Raw genomic sequence first — 21602 nt, 5'->3', positions numbered from 1 at the left:
CACATAAATCACTTTAAAAAGGCGACACACTTGCAGCCGGGCAAGAAGGTGGCAGTAGGAACAGAATGTGGCGCCTGCAACGCTGGAGCAACCCGCGAACGAACTTCGGACAGCGCAATGGCAATTTCTTTGAACGCGTTCTCCCATTTTCTTTCATTATTTCGCTTGTAGGGCTGTGTGTGTGTGTGTTTGTGTGTTACTGCCCCAAAAAACGTGCCAAGTAATTGCTGTCCATGGCATAAATGTCCTGCGCATAAGGACCTGCCCAGAGCTAGCTAAACAATTACACGAATTTTCAAGCAGAAACTTCAACATGGATCCCGGAAACTCCACCGATTTCTGGGTCAAAATTCATATCATGCCCGGGATTACCCGAGGTACTATACTCGTATCATAAGTTTATTTGCTTTTCATGTGTGCGTTTCTATCCAAAAAGAGAAGAGAGTTCTCTTCCTCAATCTCTGGAGCATTCTCCCACCCGCTCTTACGCATTGTGTGCATGCTGTGCATGTGCAATCGGTGGAAATCTTTGTGCGGTTTTTCGGTGCTTCTCCGTTGCGTCTCTGCTTTCATTATGAGCCATTAACACAAGCTGGCGACAAGCGACGACGACGATGAAAGCTGGTCCACAATGAGTGCAGAGAATGGCCCAGGGAATTTGGGGAGGGGAATGCGAGCTTTGCACTCGAAACTAATGCGCCATATTTAATGTTTCTCATTCTCCATCCTGTTCACCTTACATATATCCAGCACATACTCTTCGAGTGTGAGGGTATGCTGGTTTGGTGCTAGTTACAGTCAGATGGAAATTTAGTTGTCTCTCGTTTGTGTACCAAAATCATAAACATATGTAAGTCATCTAACAATGCGCTTTCTGTCGATTAAAGTCGCATCTCGTACTGTTAGGAAGCGCATCAACAAAACTTATTCCAAGTACAGGGCATCCCATTGTCGTGGCTCTCTTAGCTCTCTTCGTTTTATGATGCTGCTCCGCTCGCTGCGTTTACTGCTCTCTGCTTCTATCTACTCCCTTTGCTGCCTCTGTTTTGGGACTGCGCTGCTTCCATTCTCCGCTTCTTCCGTTATTCTTCTGCTCGTAACGCTGCCGCTGCTGACTGTCCGCCCTCTCATTCTGGCACTGCTGCTGGGATTCGGGCTACCTACTGCTCTTTCGCAGTCTCTGGCGCTTCTTATCTTATGTTGCGCTGCTGCTGCGCTGCCACTGGTCTTAGGGCAAACAATGACAATGGCAACTATTACAGCTGCATTGGCGCTCCGTCCCTACCCGCTCTCTCTCTCTTCATCTCCCTCTCGTGGTTTGAGGTTATTTCTTTTATGTTTTTCTATGCTGCTGTTCGCTGGGAGTCGAAACGCATTCCGAATTCGGTCCGTATTGCAGATGCTGTTTTTGAAAAATTTAATTTGCATTGAAATGCTATGCACATTTATTTTACCACCCACTGTCCCACTGTTGCTCTCTTCCTGTTGTAGTCTCTCTCTCTCTCTCTCTTGCGGCTGCCCTCTCAGCTAAAGTCAAATGAAAACTTTTTGCGCCTTGGCTTAACATCTTTCTTCTGCTCTCCACTGCTCCACTGCTCCACCTCTTCATTTCAATTTTTGTTCTGTTGTGCTCTCGCTGAGTTTTGCTGTTTTTTGGCTCTCTTTAATTAATTTTTGCATTCAGCTGCAGCTGACAAGCAATTCCCGCCACACATAGGCAAAAGTTGCCTTTGCTACGGACTCTTTTGGCTGCAAACTAAATGTTGAGGGGTGGGGTGCACGTAGAAGCTTGAAGCTAAAAACAAGTATGATAAGGCACAAATAAGGAACTAAGGATTCCAAATACACAAACATACAACGTAGGACCAAACTTTGGAGTACGAGATGAACGAGAAACTACTCAAAGACGATTACCTCTACATTTTGATGGTGATTGCTAGGCCTGTGACCTGTCAAAGGCAAGAGTCAAATGATGAGCGTAAATGCCAAATCAAAGCATCAAGCAGAGTCCCTGCGTCACTCAGTCAGCTTGTCAGTCACTCAATCAGCGCGAGTTCCCATTACGAGCATAACAATACACGAGAGGAGCAAAAGCAAAAGAAGCTGAAAGGAAAAACGGCAAAGATACGCAGCAGGTAGCAAAGGCCGCACAGAGAACCTTTGACAGCTGGAAACCACTTAAATTATGTTCACGCAGCGAGAAGCAAGTCCCTTAGCTTAATTGTCTATGTACCTAGGCTTAACCTTAAGCAATTGAAAGGAATTGAAGTTACTTTCCTCCTCGTTCTTTTGATATATGTACATAGAGCGACAGGCCATCAAACTGCCATCATTGCAGGCTGCCTAAGTAATTGCTGGATCAAAGTGGAATCTGTTGTCATCCTTTATCAATGATGCAAACTTGTAACTTGTTGCCATGTGTCCGTTTAAAGTGGGTAGAAGTTGTGCTTAAACTGTTACCTATGGCTAGGTAAATTAAGATCGAGAGGCTCCAGCGCATAATCAAAGCAAGAGAGTTGCGCCTCTCTTTGTCAGCAGTGCAAAAGAGTAAGAGGCAGCGCTGCCTAATTAAGAGATCAACGTCACATCTCCTACATCCTCCCTTCTCCGGAATGCCTAATGAAGTGTTTGGACACTGTGACTCCTGTGACTGTGACCAAGTGCCAGCAGCCAGCAGGCAGCTGTACCACATGCCAGTCCGCCTGTGGCTGAGTCAGGATCAGAGGCAGAACTTTTGACAAACGAACGCGTGTAAATAGCAAAAGTTTTGCTCGCATGATGTTGGCCAGCCCAAACAGAACACAACTGTTCGCTTAAGTTGGCTGAAAGCTAAAATCATTTAATTGCAGTTCAGCGGGGAGACGGGACAAGCATCAAGTGGAGCGAGGGAGAGCTGCTGACTAAGCAAAGACAACAACAACCGCATTGCATGTTGGCGGCTCTTAATTGCTTAAACAAGTAGCTAACTAAGCGAGCAACAAAACTAACTAAGTGGGAGCAGGAGAGAGAGTGCAGTGACCTGCGGAAAACACCAACTCCAAATGCAGCAGCATTACATGTGTAAATATGTACAGATGTACATAATAATGTATGAAAAGGTGTGCTTTGCTGCTACTGCAAATTGCCCCAATGAATGGGGTCAGAACTATGGCTACTTCTGTGCAAATGGGTGCTGTATTTATTCCATCTTTCTACTTGGAAGCGGAGCAAGCAAGTCCACTCAAATGACCCTTTATCCCGAAAGAAAAAAGCCCCAAGGCCTAAAGATATGTTTGCCAGAATGCAGGGCAAATGTTGAGTGAAATGTGAATGGAAAATCAAAAGTTTTAATGGGCTAAGATTTGATTGGGATTCCTCCTACAGCCGAAACAACTTCCTGCGACTCTCAGACACTCTTTCTAATTTGTGATAACCATTTATTTATACACACATAAATCTTAATTGATCAGCTTCATTTTCTTGGCAATTTTCTTTGCAGAGCATCTCTTAAGCCAATTTTCTACTCCACTTTTTCTACAACTTCTGACTTTTTGGCCTGCCTATGCATTTGGCAGTGTAATTTTTCAACGTTTTTTTTTCCAGAAAATGTCAGAAAGCAGCCAACATGCAATTTATGTTGTTTGCTCAAGATTATTCATACAAAAAGTCGACTACTGCTCTCCCTCTCACTCTCTCTCTAGCTCTCTCTCTCTCTCTCTAACTCTATCTAGCTTTCTCTCCCTCTCTCCCTGTACGTTGTCAATGCGGAAAGAGCTGCGCCTGCAGTTCTCTAATAAATTTTGTGCTGATTTTGCTTTTAAAACGCGAATGACCAGAGCTCAAATTGCAGACCATTTTGCGGAGAGGAGAGGGTGGAGAGGCGAGGCCTGGAGAGCTGGTTAGACGTGGTAAGGGTGCAGCTACTGGGGGGGTCAGAACATGCCTAACTACATGTAATTTTACGCGCAACTTAACTTGTAAACCAATGCCGCTGGCCAGCAACTCCAAACAATAGTCCTCTCCCTACCGTTCAGTCCCTCCCACTTTCAACAGAGAACAAAGCTCTGCACACACACACACACATACCTGTATAAATGTTTGGCGTACGTGGCGAATGTGTAATATGACTGCTTGTGATGAATTAGGGGGGCGCTTTGATTTCTGGAATTAAAGATTAAAATCACCACACAAGAGTCCCACCCAAAACTCTTTTAAGCCCCATACCAAATGGCGTATCATGACGTATGAGTAACATGAGCACATGTTAAGCATACGCCCCGTTGGACATTAAGATGGAATTACTGGAATTTCGTCAAAATATCAAAGAACACAGAAAAGAGTTGAATAAATCAATGGGATTCAGAGGGTAAGAAAAGGGAAGGATACTTAATCTCCATGATAACATCTCCCGAAAAGTTGCATAATGTACAATAACAGAAAAATTTCATATAAATATGTAGACACTTATGTATGTGGTATATAAGCTGATATATAGGAAGGTTGACTCCTGAGACGGTGCAGCCATAGAGAAAATAACAATTCGGAACTGAGAAACTTAAATATAATCAGATTTTTGTAGCTGTCATAAAAGTAAAAGTATCAATAGAAAAAATGTGTGCGAAGGTTTGCACAGATAAGCCACAAATAGCTGTTCCTTACATCTTTAGGTATACATTTACATAAACGGGTAATATAATGAGAATAAACTCAGAAACGCAGCCTCTTCTTCCCTGCTGTGCTGGCACATCGCATAACCTTGGGGCAGCCTTAGGAAAGTTTTACAACCTTTCATCGGCTTTGCCTGCCATTAACATATTGTAATTCCGATAAGTTCTCTGCGGGAAGAATGTAGAACCCGCACACCACGGCATTCCCTCTCTCACCCTGTGGGGTATGCCATTCCTTGATTAATTGCTGCTGTGGAAAGAACCATTATGCAGGGCCATGGCTCCAACTAATTTACATTGTCCTGCCGCTCACTCACTCACTTGCTCTCATGCGCCCCTCTCTCTTGCTCTCTTTCATTGCAGATACGACTACGAGACTCTACTGCAAAATTCCACATTCTGCTTGGTGCCGCGCGGCCGTCGCTTGGGTTCGTTTCGGTAAGCCAAAAAAAAGAAGAAAACAAATTTTCATTTTACATTTTTCACAATTGCATTTTTCGTGTGCTACATTGCTGTTGTTGCTGTTGTTTTTTGCAGATTTCTCGAAGCCCTGCAGGCGGGATGCATTCCCGTGCTATTGTCCAATGCCTGGGTGTTGCCTTTTGAATCGAAAATCGATTGGAAACAGGCCGCCATTTGGGCCGACGAGCGGCTCCTGCTGCAGGTAAGCGAAAACGGTGTACACTGAGTGAAAATTGGGTTCGTTGCCCCTGCAAATGTTGCTAAAAGCCTCTGTGGACTCTAAAGTTTCGCCCAGTGCATAAATGTACGGCCTCTATATCGTATATAAAATATTGAATGTACATCTTAACCACCCCTTCGGCCTCCTCACCTCCTCACCTACTCACCTCCTCCAGGGTGTCAGTCGTTGTGCCAGTTATTGGAGTCATTTGGCCAAAGCGATTTCATTTGGTGGCTCTGTCTAAAAAAGTGGAAAACTGTACGTTGTTTATTTGGTTTCTTTTACAAGGGTACTTGCATCACCCCCATGCACATGTGCACACACAAAGTCGTATCTGTTATGGTGTGTGGCACGGAGGGGCACTTGGAAGTGTCCAGCCATTTGGCATTGATGTATATTCTGCAGCAAGGATTTTGTTACGATTTGTGCACCTGTTACCATGTCCAGGGACACCGAAAGGAGCAGTCAATCGATGCAAATCACTGGCAACAGCAACAAAAAGAGTGCAGAAGGTCTTCGCTGGCTCCAAACAGCAACAAACGCTGGCAAATTGGGCAAATTAAATGCAACCTGAAAGTACTTTAAGAAACCAATTAAAACCCTCCAATGTAACCCAATTAAGATCCTCAATGCTATCGATGTGTACCTTATGTGGCACTTGCAAGATGCTGGTCCTATCCGCCAGAGAGCCAGCCGAGACCTCACCTCAAGGCCCACTCAGCGCGTAGAGTAAAGTATCCGCTTGGGCATTGTGGACAGTTTTGTGCAAAGGAAGAAAGATCTTGTCCGTTCATCTCGCTCAAAGGACTCGTTAATGCCGCTCCTGCTCCTGTCTGTCTGTTTGCACTGCTCCATTTGTTTGAAGCCTTCTTCGCGGGGCTGCGTCTGCTCCCGTGGCACTTTATTTGCGACAATGTCTTGCCACATTGTCCTCTTACACTTCATTCTCTCGTTCTTTTGCTTCCTGTCTCCTTTGCCTGCCTCGTCCCCATGCATTGGCATGTTTGCCTTTATAGTTTACTGGCCGGAAATGCAATTAATTAAGTTAACTTGAGCTGGAAACCAGAGCAGGCACTCTACCTGATGCTCTTTAAACGTTTTAAGTTTGCTGTTGCATGTGGCAGGGCTGCCTGTGGTCTGCCTGTGGTCTGCCTTGGCCATAATTATGATGGATGGGCACCCTGGTGCGATGCAGGTGCCCTGCTTGCTCCTCGGCTAGGTCCATTGGCCAATTAAGTCTGTGCATTGCAAATGAATGCCTCAATTAAGATGACATTACGCATACGCACACCGTACTCACACTCACTCTCTCTCTCTTTATCTCTATATTACAGGTACCCGATATCGTGCGCTCCATCTCAGCGGAAAGGATCTTTGCCCTGCGCCAGCAAACCCAAGTCCTGTGGGAACGCTACTTTGGTTCCATCGAGAAAATCGTCTTCACAACCTTCGAGGTGAGTCTTGTTCCCCCTCTTATTTGCATACACATCGAAAGTGCCACCCACATATATGCGGTTGATAGGGCTCCTGTGGCACGGTCTCCCTCTCTCTCCATCCGTGTCTGCGGGTCTGTGGTACTTCGCAAGTTGTTGCGGCTTCTTTGGGGTTTCAGGGTCTCAATCGACAAGAAACAAGTAACGAGAATGTTTCTCGTCCCACTTAGTCGCATGTGTGTGTGCTTCTTGGGAAAACTCTTGCCACCGACTGCCTGTTAGGGGCAGAAGTATCCAACAACTTTGAACACAGTGCGTGCTGTAATTAAGCGAACCGAACTTTTCGTTTACTTGCTCGACAAGCAGTTCTTGTTCAGTTCAGCAGTGCCATGCTGGAGCATACTTGTTCCTGGAATCGAATACATGCATACAAGTGTCATGGGGAATCGCCCAGTGGATAGTGGAAATAATGCTACAAATCGCTGCTCCTAATGATGGGTTGACTGCCTTCTATTTGTGTGTCATGCTAAGTGCTCTTTGCAGAGACTGTTTCGGCCTCTTAGCAGCTTCTATCGATGGTAGGGTAAGCAAACTTATTTGACTTGCCATCAATAAACAAGCAGCTTAAGTCCATGACCTCCCATTCGGCTAGCAGATGCCCTAAAAAGGTTCAAAACCGTTGCAGAAATTGCACAATTTATTGTCATAGTTATCAAATTGGATTGAATGAATACAATTTCATAGAATAAATATGAATATTCGTATGTTTTCCGATTGATGAGCTCTTTAACCACTGTGTGCTACTTGCAGTAATTAGTTATAAAATCAAATATCCAATAGATTTATCATCATTGAAGTTTATTCTCATCCTGGTCTGCTCCTGCTTGGCTGCTCTCGGACCACGAAAACAGCAACAGCGGAGAGGCAACAAAGTTTATCTTTCCCCGAAATGCCAGAAGAAATTCTCGTGTTTCTCAATGGAAAACGAGCGGCAGGCGGAGGGAGAGGAGTGTGGTTGCGGGCAGGCGCTGGTTAAAACGAGTGGGTTAAAGACCAAAGTTGAAGGAGATAGGAACCAAACCGCCATCCCTGGAGACCACTTTTCAACACTCAAATTGACACACACAGACAGAGATGGGAACAGAGCAAGGCGACAGACAGAGCAAGACACAAGCGTGCACGTGTGTGAGAGAGGAAGGAAGAGTAGTCAGAGGAGCAGAGAAAGTCCAATGGAAACCGGAGCTATGAGTCCCAGGACTCATCTCGAATTTCGCGTTTGTGGCAAATCGTTTGACGCTGCCACACGCACACACGCACACACACACGAATGCATTGTGTGATGGCGAGAAGGCTGTAGAGTCAGAGCGACAACACGAAAATGTCCTCGTGTCTGTCATTCCGCGGCCTGAGCAAAAACCGCAGCCACAGTGCAGGCAGTGCAGAGGATACGGCAGGAATAGAGTGCAGCTTGAAATCCATGCCAGGCACTGCATCAATTTGCAGTTACATTAAACTGCCCAGAGAGAGAGAGAGAGAGAAAGGAAGAGAGAGCGAGGAAGAGGCCAACAGTGTTTGCATGTTGCCAGATTAAACACAAATATTTTCCCTGGTCATGAGGCAATTAACCAAGAAACCAAGACATGGCCAACAAAGGACATGCACGCACTCCCTGCCACGCCCACAGCCCTTTCAGGGCCAACTCTCAATTTATTATTATTGGGCCAGCAGCTGGCTTGGGCCGCACTTAATTGATTTTGGATCCAGTTGAAGCTCAAAATGGGAGACGCCAGGCCAAGATTTATGTTACTTAGCCAACAACATGAAGTGAAGTGAAGCAGTTGAAATGGACGAACAAAGCTCTCTCTAGGCATTATGCTGGAGATTTTTATTATCGAAGTGATTCGAGAAATTTGGCTCCTGTCCCTCCTTAAAGCTCTTCGCTTCTTTTAGTCAGAGTTGAGTCGCTCTTTACTGTTTAAGTTCGACTAAAATTCGATTGAAAAAGTATCGACTGGCTGCTGGCCATGATTCCTTGTTCTGTATTTATTTGCCCACAAAAGATTTGTTTTGATTCGATTTGCATTAGTACATACGCTCCATTGGGGGTAATTTCTTTATGAATAGATTTCAAATCAGTGTTCCATTTTGGTATTTCCACCTGCACTTTCTCGACCGCCACACGCGCACCGCTCTGTGTGCAACAGAGCCCTTTGTTGTAATAGAATTTGCTCTTGGCTTGCATTTGATTTATGATTCGCGATTAAAATAATGATTTGTGGGCATCGACACGCACAGACACAGACACAGACACAGCCAGAACAGACAGACAAACGGACCCAGAAGGCGGGAGGGACAGAGGCAGGGCAACCTGCCAAGGTGTGGCATGTGCATCACGTAATGGACGGTAAGCGCTTTGCTTCTGGGCTCCTTTGACCCACATTCCGCATATGCAGATGGCCAAGCATGCAGCCAAGCTCCTGCTGCTACTCTATGTGTGTGTGTGTGTGTGTGTGTGCATCCCTTTTCGAAATACTTGTGGATGCCACCATACATATTTCTGGGGAGCATGAATTCCAGGCCTCGGCATGCAAGTGCAAGGAACACAAAATGCCTTTCTAATTTGTTTTTATTAATTTTGACATTTTCCCAAAAGGAGGCTTCCCTTCCCGTTCGTTGCCCAGCTCTCCCCATCCCTCTACAGTCCCTCGCCTCTTCTTGTTTACGCCACTCACGTCGCAGTTGCTGGGCAGCGGGAGACCCGGAGGGGGTGGCTAATAATCGTATCTTCTGGGACACGTACATATGAATATGAAAATGGGAAGAAGGACCTGGAGCTGGAGCTGGAGCAGCAGGGAAGGGACTTTGTGGAATCCTTTTCCATTTTGGGCCACACTTAAGACCCGTTCATGCAGCAAATTGATTTAGGCATAAACAAGCCCGGAACGCTTTTAAGCCTCTTGGCAGACACACACGCACACTCGCACACACGCACACACAAAACTACAACCACATTAACACAAACAAGAAAGGAATTGTCACTCTCGCAGGTCGCAGCCGTAGATACACTAGCAGATCCAGCGCTTAAAAGGCTCTTGGCTGATGCTTTGGATTGGATTGTGACAGTGCGGCTTTTTAGGCCTTTGTTTTTCTCGAGAAATTAATAGAGGCTCACCGTTTATAGAAATCACGAAATACGCTCTGGAAGTGTATGAAGAGTACGCAAATAATTTCTGCCGCCTCTCTCTCTCTCTTTGTGTCTGGAGGAATGCGAACCCACCGACCAGACGGTGTCAGTTTTTTTGTGTCTCTTTTTACCCTCTGCATCCCCAGACGGTCCATTAAAGTCAACAAACTGAGAAACACACACAACAAAAGGAGCGGCAGCATAAAAGCATTTTGCTCTGCCTTTGTTTTCTCTCTCTCTCTCTCTCTCTCTCTGAAAGCAAACAGCAAAGGTGTGGAGTGTAACGCAGCAGGAGGGAGGCGTAAGCGGCGGACAAAGAGAGCGACAGACCGGGAGCGAGGTTATTAGATGGCAGCGGGTTAGACGGAAAAACAAATTAAGCAGTTATTTGGTTTGTTAGACCCGCTCAACAATGCCAGCCAGCTCCCCAACCCCCTCTTGGTCGCTGTCTCTGGGGGGTACGAAGTGGCGCTGGTTCCGGACTGTGTCCTAGGGGAAAACACACTTTTAAAACTGCAGAATGAGAGGGATAATTTGGAAATTTGCGGCTCTAAATAAGTCAGCAGCTTCCTGCTAATTATGTTGCTTGGCTGTTTGCTCGCGGGTGGAGAACTTAATGCACAGCATCGCAATGACCAATGATCCATAATGCCAGTCGTTGTCCGATAGTTTTTTATTTTATTTTTGGTTGACACTTTTCGTTTGAGGACTTTTATTTATTTATATTAATAATGAATGCTGGAGTCTTCCTTCTTCAGTTGTGGCCTATTTCATGGGAATATTGCCCAATTTTTGTGTAATTTAAAACCCTTCAGCTGAAAACATTTAATATTCCATTGAAATTCAACAGAGCATCGGCTCTGAATAGTTTATTTTCACTCATTTTCGATACTTGGCAGCTCCTGCAATTACTTTAATTAATAAATCACGAATTGAGTCTGAAGCAAAAACCGCAGCAAAACTTTTTGCGGCCCTTCATCAAAAACGAAAGAGCCTGGAACCAAGCATGTGTATGTGTGTGTGTGTGTGTGTGTGTGTGTGTGTGCATGGATAGATGGAAATTGTATGCGGCTGATCCCCAGGATTTGCATATTTTTATTGTGTGTTGAACTTTCAATACCCAATCGGGGTAGGCCAGCGGCTGGTGCCGGCCCCTTCCGGCCACACAAAATCCCCGCCACAAAAAGGTCACTCAAAGTCCACTTACCGAACTAACTTGGGGCCTCAAATCTTGGCCTAAGCCCAAAAGTATACACACATATATACATACTCGTATGTGTGTGTATATATGTGAAAGCTTGATAGGATATGGGGGTGTGTGGGTGCGAGGGGAGTGCTGCTGAATGTGACCGATAAGCGTGTGTGGGGTATGCACTTAAGTTGCACAAGGGAGCCGCAGAGAAAGTTCGCAAATGGCCACAAACATTCTCAGCAGAACAAAATAAACCACAATAAGCCAAAAGCTCAGGACACTCTGCTCGGGAATAGTCTGCTCACATACACGCATGGCTTTGCATTCGTACGAGTACATTGGCGCTCACAATAATAGTTACTGCCAGTAATTAAATAAATGTACACAGAATAACTCAACTTGTATATGCATTTTTTTCAGTTCATTATTTGTTGTTTAAAAATGCGTCAAAATATCGAACTTCATCAGAGAATGATGCAAATAGTCTCATTACACATACCATAATCTCGACCACAGTTGTACATGCATAGTCTGTGTGTTGTGTGTGTGTGTGTGTGTCTCTGTGTTTATGGTACTTTGTTTATGGCACTGCGTTTTGCTAGGGCTTGTGGCTTTCTGCTTGCAACAAAATGTGTGGCATACTTTCAGGCAGCTGTCGGTAGAAAAAAAAAACTCCACTGTCGCTGTGCTCTTGTGTGTGCTCTTGTCGGGCTGCTGGTGGCTATTTTTTCCCTCAGTTCTGTCTTGCCGAGATTTGCATGCCGGGACGCACACAGATCCTGGGCACAAACACAGCCACACCCACTCGCGCCTCCCACGGACACTGCACCTGCAGAGCGCGGCGAAGGAGCTACAATGGAAGGTGGGCATGGAAGGAAAAACAACTTATTACTTTGCCTAATCCTATTATGCGCATGCAAACGTGCGCCAAGAAGGGAAGAAAACTTTCTCCTTGGTGAAACTACTTTGCAGTCGGAGCTGTCTCTTACTTCCATCCACGGCCGGCCTCATCCTCTCCGTTGCTCTTTGGGCTGTTCCTAGTCATCGCATTCAATCGTGCACTCACTCAAGCGCCGCTAAGTTGTCTCAGTGGTGCTCATGCACTGCAAGAAATTTCTGAGCAATAGATAAACCAATTTAAACTTCTTGTTGTTGCTGCTGAAGCTGATGCTAATACCTTCAGTTTAAGTTTCAAGGCAGCACCAAAGTCACACACAGTGGTGCGAAATGGGTAAAAAAATGCACCGATTTTAGTCTGAATCTCACTCAGAGAAACAAGGGTTCAAACAAGAGATTAGATAATTATTTATAGATATTTTTCTCATATCTCTACAGAGGAAACTTAACATTTTGTGGCAACCATTTTTCCGTTCTATGGTGCTGCCTGCAATTGCATTTTGTTGGACTCTTTCCTGGGATCCGACCCAATTTACGTTCGAGTTGTAAAGTTGCTAAACTTTTATAGCTGACATTCTGTTTGGGCCACTTTCCACTTGCACTTCCACTTCCACAACAGCTCCGTCCGGCAGCTGGCGATGACTGGCTTCTCGTGCGGCCTTGGTGCAGCTAATTTCCAGCACTTACCTGTCCATTATGGCCAGCTCGGGTCCTGTGCCCGCGCCTGTGCCTTGGTGAGATAGCAGAATATGCCGCGACAGCAGCTCAAGAAGTTTGTTGGACTACCAAATCCTCCCATTTTGGTCTAAGCCGATTAGGCTGCTGCTGCCTCGTCAGAAGATAGTTTCGTTGGCCTACTCGTTAATTGATTTTCTCGTTCTGTTTGGTTGGTTTTGCTTTTCTTTCAACATTTATATTATATATTTGTGTGTGTGTGTTTTAACTTTTACCAAAATGCAAAATCATTACTTAAGCGTAAACATAAGATATAGATAGAGTCAGGGATTATGTTCATTACTTAAGCATAGGAAACATATAGAGTGGACGACAAACTTGGATTATGTCCACAGTGGGGTAGAGTCAAAAAGTCCCCCGTCAAAAAGGCACGCAGTGGGGGCCCAAAAAGTTAATTTCTGTTGTACATTTGTTGTGATATGCATGTCAAGCAGTTTTCTATTCCTTTGCCAGATCTCTGTGTGGATGAATGTGCTGGCAATGTGGTGTGGATGCGTCTCCTCTCTTTTATTTGTTGTGAGTCTCTGAGTCTCTGCGGTGAGTGTGGGGGTTTGAGTTGGAGCTGCAGACAGTTCCAATCCGATTCGAGTTCCATCTTTTGGTTTAGAAGAGCAGGGAGAAGAGACTTCTTACGCCAGTGGAGCCAGCTCCGGAACCGAGGGTAAACCCTGTGCTCGGCGTCCCACTGCTGCGGTGCCGGGAGACGTGGCTGGAAACGTTAGCACGGACACGGTCGTAGCTGGCAACATCCTGAAAGCAAAAGGAAATGAAATTAGCCAACGGATTCCACAGGGCTGAGGGTAGTGGGTATTGCGTACTGGTCGAGCACAAACTCGAGATGTCTGCAGGGGCGGCAGATGTCGCAAGTGGCGCACGTGTTGTATATCGACAAGACTCTCACCTCTTTGTCGGCGTTGGCCAGGACGGAGCGCATCGAGGTGGCCACCGGCCACTTCTTCTTCATCACCAAATTGTTTGGGGGATCGTGGGCGGTGCCGGCATCCACAGACCAAATTGTTACACTGGCCCCACCCAGCACCTTCGAGCCGCGCGAGAACTTGAAGGCCAGCTCCTCGTCTCCGGCGATGCGGGTCAGCTGCCAGCCAGTGAGATTGATCTCCTCGGTGCCCTTGTTGTGCAGCTTGATGAACCGTCCCTCGACATCGGCCTCAATGATCTCCAGGTCACCCTTGGCGGCGGCATTCACCGAGTACTCGGACAGTGTGCGGTCCTCGCTCTCGTCGATCACCGTGCGGCGCCGCTTGACGGCAGTCGAGCCGGAGATTCCAGGCGTGGCCGAGCGACGGCCACTGGGCGTGACGCGTCCCGATCGCGAGCCACCGCTGGCACTCAGATGGGTGCCATTGCTGCTGGAGATGCCCGAGTCGGTGCCGGGACGGCCGGGGGACTCGATGTTGAGGCGGCGCTCCTCGCCGCACAGCAACTTGTCGTAGGCGGCAATCTCGAGGTCCAGGGACACCTTGATGTCCATCAGATCCTGGTACTCCTGCAGCTGGTGGGCCATCTCGTCGCGCATGCGCTGCAGCTCGGCCTCCAGCGAGGCAATGTACTGGTTGTGGCGCTGCCTTTCCGTGTCCAGCAGGTTCTCCAGCTCCCTGATGCGAGCCTACAGAAAGAGAGACATTTCCGAATTAGAAATCGAACAAATTAAGTAAACATTTCTGCAGAACTTACATTCAGGCCAGCATTGGTGGTCTCCAGGTCCTGCAGCTTGCCATTGAGGCCGTCGATCTTGGTGCGCATGAGACGGACCTCCTCGGTGGCATGGGCCGATCCCTGGGCAGCCCTGGAGACGGCGGCCTTCAGATTCTGGATCTCGTTGTCGTACAGCTGTTCGATCTCCTCGCGATTGACGCGCATCTGGCTCTCGTACTGGTCGCGCAGCTCCTGGAGGGATTGCTGCAGCTTCGCCTCGTACTGGCGCGACAGACGGCCGTCGATCTCGCTGATCTCGATCTGGCGACGTGACCGGGTCTCGGTCAGCTCCTGCGAGTGCACCTGATCCTTGAAGGCCAGCTCCTCGCGCAGGCTCTGGTTCTGGTTCTCCAGGTCGACCCTGGCGAGGGTCTCGGCCTCCAGCTGCTTGCGCAGATCGTCCAACTGGCGACGCAGGCGCTCATTCTCGAGGGTGACCTCCTTCAACTGATCCTCGAACTTCTTGCGATCGGCCAGGGCCTGGTTGTATTTGCCATTCACTTCGTTGTACCGAGTTTCATACAGGCGGGCATTGTTCTCCGCCACATTGGCCTCCTTCGTCTTCTTCTCGAGTCTGTGTGGGGGGAAAAGAAAAACGATTAAACATTATTCATGTGTTCATTTATCTACATGTGATCGATGTATGACGTCACTTAATTGACTCACATTCCCATTCCCCCTCTTACAAAAAGCTCACTCAATGCTACTGCTTGCTCTCTCTCTCTCTCTCTCTGTAGCTCCCTCCCTAAATATATGCATTATTTATTAGATGTATCCAAATTCGAAATTAGCTTGGAAACCCGTTCAACGATCTCCATCTTCCATTTTTTATATTTCGTCGCTATTTGCTTGCCTTGAGAGCTGACAAGCGTCACATGCCATTAGCATAAAGTCCCCAGCCCCTTGGCTATTTCTGACCACCTCTTTAAGCTCCCCCCTATTCCACCCTCCCGCTCTATCTCTGCCATTGATTTATAGCACGTTCTTTTATTTGAAACAATATTTAGCTAAAAACAAAACTTATTTATTGCCCCACGAAAATATTCACGAAAAATTCCACACATAATCCCCAGAAAATGTTCCGAAAACGTGGTCGGCACGTTTTGTTCGACTTGATATGGGACGCAGTAATTGACATTTCCACCTATTTGAATTAAAATTAAATGCATGCATTTAATTATTACAAAAGATACTTTATAAATGAATGCAATACCTTTTAAGGCAGACCCCGCCAGCCTTCAGTTTCCCATTTGATTTGACGCGGTTTTTGTTTTGGTTCTATGTACAGATAGAACCCGCCTCTCCGCGCAGGTATAAACAATTTCCGCAGCTAATCAAGGAAAAATAATGGTGTAAAATTGGGGAGGGAATACTGCTCGTAAACATGGCAACAAAATAGATTCAAGGTTGTGTTGCTTGTGCTCTACTTTTTCGCTGTTTCATTGGTTCTTTTTTTCTGTTTGGTATTTCGTTGGATTATTGTAGTTTTTCTGTGCATGTTTAAGTTCCATTTCCTTTCCACTCTTTCGCACAATTTCTACCGCTGGCTAGAGGAATTTTTTAAATACGTGCAACAAATATATTTTTGGTGGAATTTTCGGTAACATTTGAGAATCTAGGACTAGTTTAGCTCTGCTATCTTTGGAATAACCTTATCATATCTAATCATATTTTCTGCGCAATATCCAATTTCTGTTATTTCCATTTTGCAACATTTTTGTGACACACCTCAAAACCCAAAGGCCCACAAATTCCAGCTTTGACCAATATTTATCTCCACATATGAACATTTTACCTTCCCTCTGGCACCGAACTTCATTATCAGCTGGCAAACACAGACAACAATCTGGTGGCTAATACGTATTAAAAGGGCTTTGGACCCGCACACATTGCACGGCCACTAAATACCAAAAATAAATATTGCCCGATAACGCAAAACGCAAACGACGCGAAACGGAAACCTCGAAAATGGAAAATCTACATTTGTTGACATCACACCAAAACACCAGGGGCCCCGAACCGGTATTACATGAATATTTTGGGAAACTGCGTGCGAGCCTATGACATCATAATCGAAAGACATTCGGTCTTGTAACCTTCCATTGAGCTTTAAGACGCTGTGCGGAAAGGGGGTGTATCGAACAGTTAGAGATATTTTCTAGAGGTACTTCGACTGAATACATGTTAATTGAAACTATACACACAATAGCCCTGATGGGATAAGACCAACAGGTACCCCATAGTGCAATCCATCGACCCATTTGATTTGCATAAAATGTGTAGAGAGTTCTAGAGCACACCATAAACAAAGTGAAGGCAGAAGGCAGCCAGCGATAAAGAAACTGTGAGAGAGCGCGCGAGAGAGAGAGAGAGAGTCGGAGTGAGACGTTGAGCTGCCATGTGCGGTGCGGCGCTTTTGAAATGTGCTTTGGCATGACATCATCGGCCTCGCTCTGGCTATACGCCTCTCTCGCTGTCGCACAGTACACAAGCCATGACATCACTGGCTGATAATACGCAGTGAGGCCCCCTTCCTGCCCACTCAATGCCCCACCTCAGCGGCTATTACCTGGGCTTCAAGTCGTCGTTCTCCTCCCACAAACGCTTGATATCGATCTCTAGTTTGGCCTTCTCCTTGGCCGTTTCGTCGAGCAGCTTGCGGGCGGCGGCCAGCTCCTTCTCGTAGACGGCCTTCAGGTTGGAGGTCTCCCTGTTGACGGTGTCCTGGGAGAGATGCAGCTCCTGTGTGAGGCGACTGTTCTCATTCTCCAGATTGCGCATGCGATCGATGTAACAGGCCAGGCGATCGTTCAGATGCTGCAGCTCCTCCTTCTCCTGGATGCGAGTGGTGCGCGTGGGCGAAGTGGGGCTGGTGGCCCCCAAACGCGAGGAGGTGGATGCTCCACCCACCGGCGTGGAGGTGGAGGCGCGCGAGACGCGTGTGTTGAGGGTGACGCGGCGAGCGGACATTTTGAAGGCTTACTGGGTGTTTGCGGCGAGGAACGTTATTAAGTACGTAAAGTGGCGCTAATCTTGTGCAATCTCCACTCTGTTATTCCACTTTCTGCTTAGTGTTTATTCTTCTTGCTTTTGCTTTTTTCTTGGCTTGTACGTCCGTTTGCTTGGACTGCTGAATTTTGACTGTGCCGACTGGGCCCCGAGCGGCGCCGAACGAGTGCCGATGTCGATGTCTCTCGGCCATCATCGACGGAATTAGTCGTCGCTGTTGAAACCGCATAGAAAAAACATGAATGTGTGCTCGCTCTCTCTCTCTCTCTCTCTCTCTCTCTCTCTCTCTCTGTGTCTGGTAGTCGATTGCTCTCACCTTTTGGCTTTGTTGTTATTATTGTTTAGCTTTCTTCGCCTCCTATGTCTCGCCTTTCTATTCGCATTTCTGTCTTTGATGTACAGCTGTTTGTGTTTGCTGGAGCCGCAAATAGAAACCAAAAGCAGCACGCAACCACATATGAAACCAACCAGACCAAACACAATTACATATTGCCGTCGGCACCCCTTCTATCCCTTGGGGGATGGGGGAACAATAGGTTTTTGCACTGCACTCCACTACATTGCATTCTTCAATGGCTTTGCCCATTCAAGGTTAATGAACGACGCAATTTTCCTGCGTGACATTAAATCAATAGAGATGCCAATGGGGAAGACACTCTGCAATGTGATAATGGTTTATTTTTGGAGCTCTCTCAGATTTTGACTAACCAATTTATGTACATAGTATCAACATGTGGTCTTTCTGCTCTGTTCCCCCTGCATTTTCGTTACATTATTTGCACTAATTAATAGCCCTTGTTGCTGGGGAATAGACCACAATGCAGAGTCCCACATCATCAGTGCCACTTAATTTGCCTCGCAAACTATCGATGTGGCTGCGTCCATTGTATTGAATAGCCGCAGGTCAATTATGGCCCAAATCGGGACCAACGTGTCCCAAATTATGAAATTCCACTAGGGACTGGCGCCCACCCATGATTCGTACACAAAACAGCAGGCGCAGGCGGGCGGGGTCGGTTGCCTCAGTGTAATGTCAACTTGTCATAGCTGGAATATTTATTGACATCGACTGCTTCTATGGGTAGAGAGCGAGAGAGAGGGCGAGCGACGGAGTGGCAGGAATGCCAACAGTCATAATAATAAATAACCAGAGTCAGAGCGGGATGGACAGAGTTAGCTTTTGGCTTCACATTTTTCTGCCTCTATCTCTCATTTTATTTGGCGTTTTCTAGCTTTTAGTTGCAAAAGTAAATAGCCGGCAAAACAACAATTTTATTTTACCCACGAGATTACCTTCATATGCCAAAAGAGAGAGAGAGAGAGAGAGAGAGAGAGAGATAGTCATGGGAGCTTTTGGATTCTCTCACGCTTTTGCCATAACCAAACGAAGAGAGAGCTGAAAATATGTGAACTTGTCATGCAATGTGCACGCCTGTGACGTCATCGAAACTAAAACGGAATGGCTACAACAGAACCAAAGCAGAAACCCAGAGTAAGAGTACGAGAGTACGAGTATGTTGAACATACACTGACCTCCAAAAAGTAGCCCCTTCTCGGTGACGTCACCAAATTATATTTAGTCATGCCGTTTGTTTGTCCATTTTCCTCATTTGCATATAAATAAATTTGAGTATTTCTGTAATGCTTTGGACACTCCATCTTTTCAGCTTAAGCAACTTCAGCTTCCGCAGCTCTTTAGAGAGCTAATTAGATTTAATTAACGTGCCCAATCGTGTGCCCAAAATGCACAACCTAAACCGATGTTAAATTGTTTTTCTGTCTTTGTTTTTCCTCTCCAAGTAATCTTTGCGACTCGCTTTTGGTTTCGCTTTCCGCGTCTTGGCATTCGGATGTCTCCATTCCATTCCATTGCTAAGTATTTCTCTTGTGTCACGTCAATTTGTCGCTTGACGAATTACACGCGGGGGCGGATAACGATTACAAATTGATAAGAATTATTCCAGAGCCCTGTGAGAAATGAGCTTGGGAGTAACGGAACTTTCCATCAGAAAGTCTCATGTGGAAAGTTGTTTGCCTGCTCTAATTGAATTTCGTAATAAGAAAATACCTTCTTCTGTTTTTTAAAGCTTCCTGTGTTCCCCAGTGCCCCAGTTGGGGCTTTAAAACCCAACAATTGGTTCGAATGGGATGCCCTTTACATCATCATCAAAATTTATTACTTATTTTTCGGCAACTTTTGCATTGAAAACTTTGTTGGTGTAGATATTGTTTAAGACTCAGCTTAAATAACTCGCTCAAACGCGTATCAGTCGCAATTAGAAGAGCTGTTTCATAGGGTATGATTTTTGATAGAATTAAAAGAAATAACGACAAATAAATAAACAGGAAGACCCCCTGGGGTCCTGTTTGGTTGTTGATTTGTGTCAACTTTTAGCATAAATATTTATTCAGTATTTATTCTTGTTCTGTAACATACATATTATCTGCAGGCGGTGTCTTGCCCCTGCACCTATCAATGTTCGAAATATACAGAGAAAAACTACTCGCAAATATATGCAAAATATTTTCACAAACTGAAAAATAAATTCAAGTCTATCTCCTGTCCCTTTTCCTCTTTCTATTTGCACAGCGAGCGCTCGCTGTCTCGCTCTGTAGTCTAAACTTGTTTGACTCTGCTGTACGTATTCCTTTGTATATTTTTGTCATTTTGTTGGATTTTATTTTCGGTTGTTTAACGAATTTGTCAAAAGCCGCTTCACAACTTTAACTCCCCGTACGCTTGTTGATGTTTCTGCTGCTGCCGTTCATTATTTTGGTTGTTCGGGGAGCGATGACAGCGACAAACGAAGTTTGCCAACAATAATGACATCATCGTCAGCTTAAAGTTTCGTGAAGTCATGGCAAATGACGCTATAAGATGAATGAACGAAATAGGCAACGATCAAGAATATTAAGCTGAGGTCTAGCAAGCAACAAAATATTAAAGGAGAAGCGAGAACCTTGTGCAAGGTGAAATGTGTCAAAAATCAACAGACATCATTCGGTTGAATTGTAATATATGTATTTGCAAAATAATTCACTTAACTTGAATATATATTTGAATTTATTCTGTGCTTCATTATTCAAATCTCGCTTTCGGCCCAACTGCCACTTAATTAACATTTGCGCAACAATTTCAAATCGTCTGAAATAAAAATGGGAACAAAATGTACGACAACAGAAACACGAACAATTAAACCCAAATTGAATGCCAACTGAGTTTGGCTCTCGGTTAGCAAAATTTGTTGCCGTTTCCTGAAAAGCGCGAAACAATAATATTCACTTTTTGTTGATGCTTTTCTACGTTCTATGGAATTAATATTGGTTTGTATTGCCTCCGCTTTTTTGTGGCAGTTTCTTAATGGAATTGATGGATGATGTTTAACACTTATTGCGCATACGGCACGTGGTCGTGTGTATAGTTTTTCTGGTAGTCTTTCATAATTATAAACATGCTCACACATATGGAGGGGATGAAGCATCAAAAACACTAAGAATTAAATATAATTTGTTCAAGAAAAAATTCGAATAAATATTGAAATCTTCATTAATTTGCTTGTCACAGATTGGGCTTCATTCTGAATATTCTGTATCCAAATCTTGTGTCAGCATACTAAAATCTTACCAAATGTATTCCTTTCGGATAATTATATAATCGGACGATCTACCACGCCTTTCTTTCTGGCATTTATTGTTAAATTTCATTGCATTTCCATGTCCTGCTGCAGATTCTTGGGCGACTAGTTTGACGTTTCTTAATTTTTAAGCAAATAAAGTTGGATGGCGAAAAGTTAGTGGAAAGCATTTGCATATCATTTTAGCATTCGTTCTCTCCCTCACTGACATTCTCTGCCGTCTCTCCTTCGCTACTTGCATAAGTTAATTTCATGTTTGTGTTCTACAGAACCCTCATCCCGCCCCCAAGTCCTGCGCCTGCATTGAAGTGTTTTGGGTGCCACTGAGTGTAGCTTTTGGCCTGGCTAAGAGGGAGTATTTTATGTATGCAGCTGCTGTTGCAGCACCCCTCCTCACATGAAAGTGTGGAAGTGGCTCTACCCGAAAAGTATGCTAAGAAAAATAGCAGATGCTCTCGTCTTCATTTGGGCAT

General features: G+C 45.5%; 2 protein-coding genes across 3 annotated transcripts in view; one reads left to right on the top strand and one right to left on the bottom strand.

Moving 5' to 3' along the window:
* Nucleotides 1-21602, top strand: part of LOC117592438 (exostosin-1) — a 61083-nt gene that overhangs the window by 32099 nt on the left and 7382 nt on the right. Inside the window, exons 3-5 of the mRNA XM_034286191.1 lie at nt 5010-5084; nt 5184-5310; nt 6663-6782. Coding sequence (XP_034142082.1) covers nt 5010-5084; nt 5184-5310; nt 6663-6782 — 322 coding nt within the window. The remainder of the gene's footprint in view (nt 1-5009; nt 5085-5183; nt 5311-6662; nt 6783-21602) is intronic.
* Nucleotides 13364-17636, bottom strand: LOC117592440 (lamin-C). Of its 2 annotated transcripts, none has more exons than XM_034286194.1 (4): nt 17055-17635; nt 14465-15059; nt 13671-14396; nt 13364-13519 (listed from the first exon to the last, which is right to left on the bottom strand). In XM_034286194.1, exons 1-4 carry the CDS (start codon nt 17453-17455, stop codon nt 13373-13375), a joined length of 1869 nt encoding a protein of 622 aa, XP_034142085.1. In that variant the 5' UTR covers nt 17456-17635; the 3' UTR covers nt 13364-13372. The 2 variants fall into 2 exon arrangements, with proteins under 2 accessions (XP_034142085.1, XP_034142086.1); XM_034286195.1 differs by having other exon boundaries at nt 13399-13519; nt 13588-14396; nt 17055-17636.

This window comes from Drosophila guanche, unplaced genomic scaffold (assembly GCF_900245975.1).
Source record: "Drosophila guanche unplaced genomic scaffold, DGUA_6, whole genome shotgun sequence".
In the NCBI taxonomy this organism is placed as follows: Eukaryota; Metazoa; Arthropoda; class Insecta; order Diptera; family Drosophilidae; genus Drosophila; species Drosophila guanche.
Note: the sequence above shows the minus strand (reverse complement) of the source record. Positions and strands in the feature narration are given on the sequence as shown.

Excerpts from the sequence above, each read along its gene's own strand:
- LOC117592440 (XM_034286195.1), bottom strand. The coding sequence starts at position 17,455 with ATGTCCGCTCGCCGCGTCACCCTCAACACACGCGTCTCGCGCGCCTCC. Across the intron at positions 15,060-17,054 it reads AACGACGACTTGAAGCCCAG|ACTCGAGAAGAAGACGAAGG; the intron begins GTAATAGCCGCT and ends CCCCCCACACAG. Across the intron at positions 14,397-14,464 it reads CCACCAATGCTGGCCTGAAT|GCTCGCATCAGGGAGCTGGA; the intron begins GTAAGTTCTGCA and ends CTCTTTCTGTAG.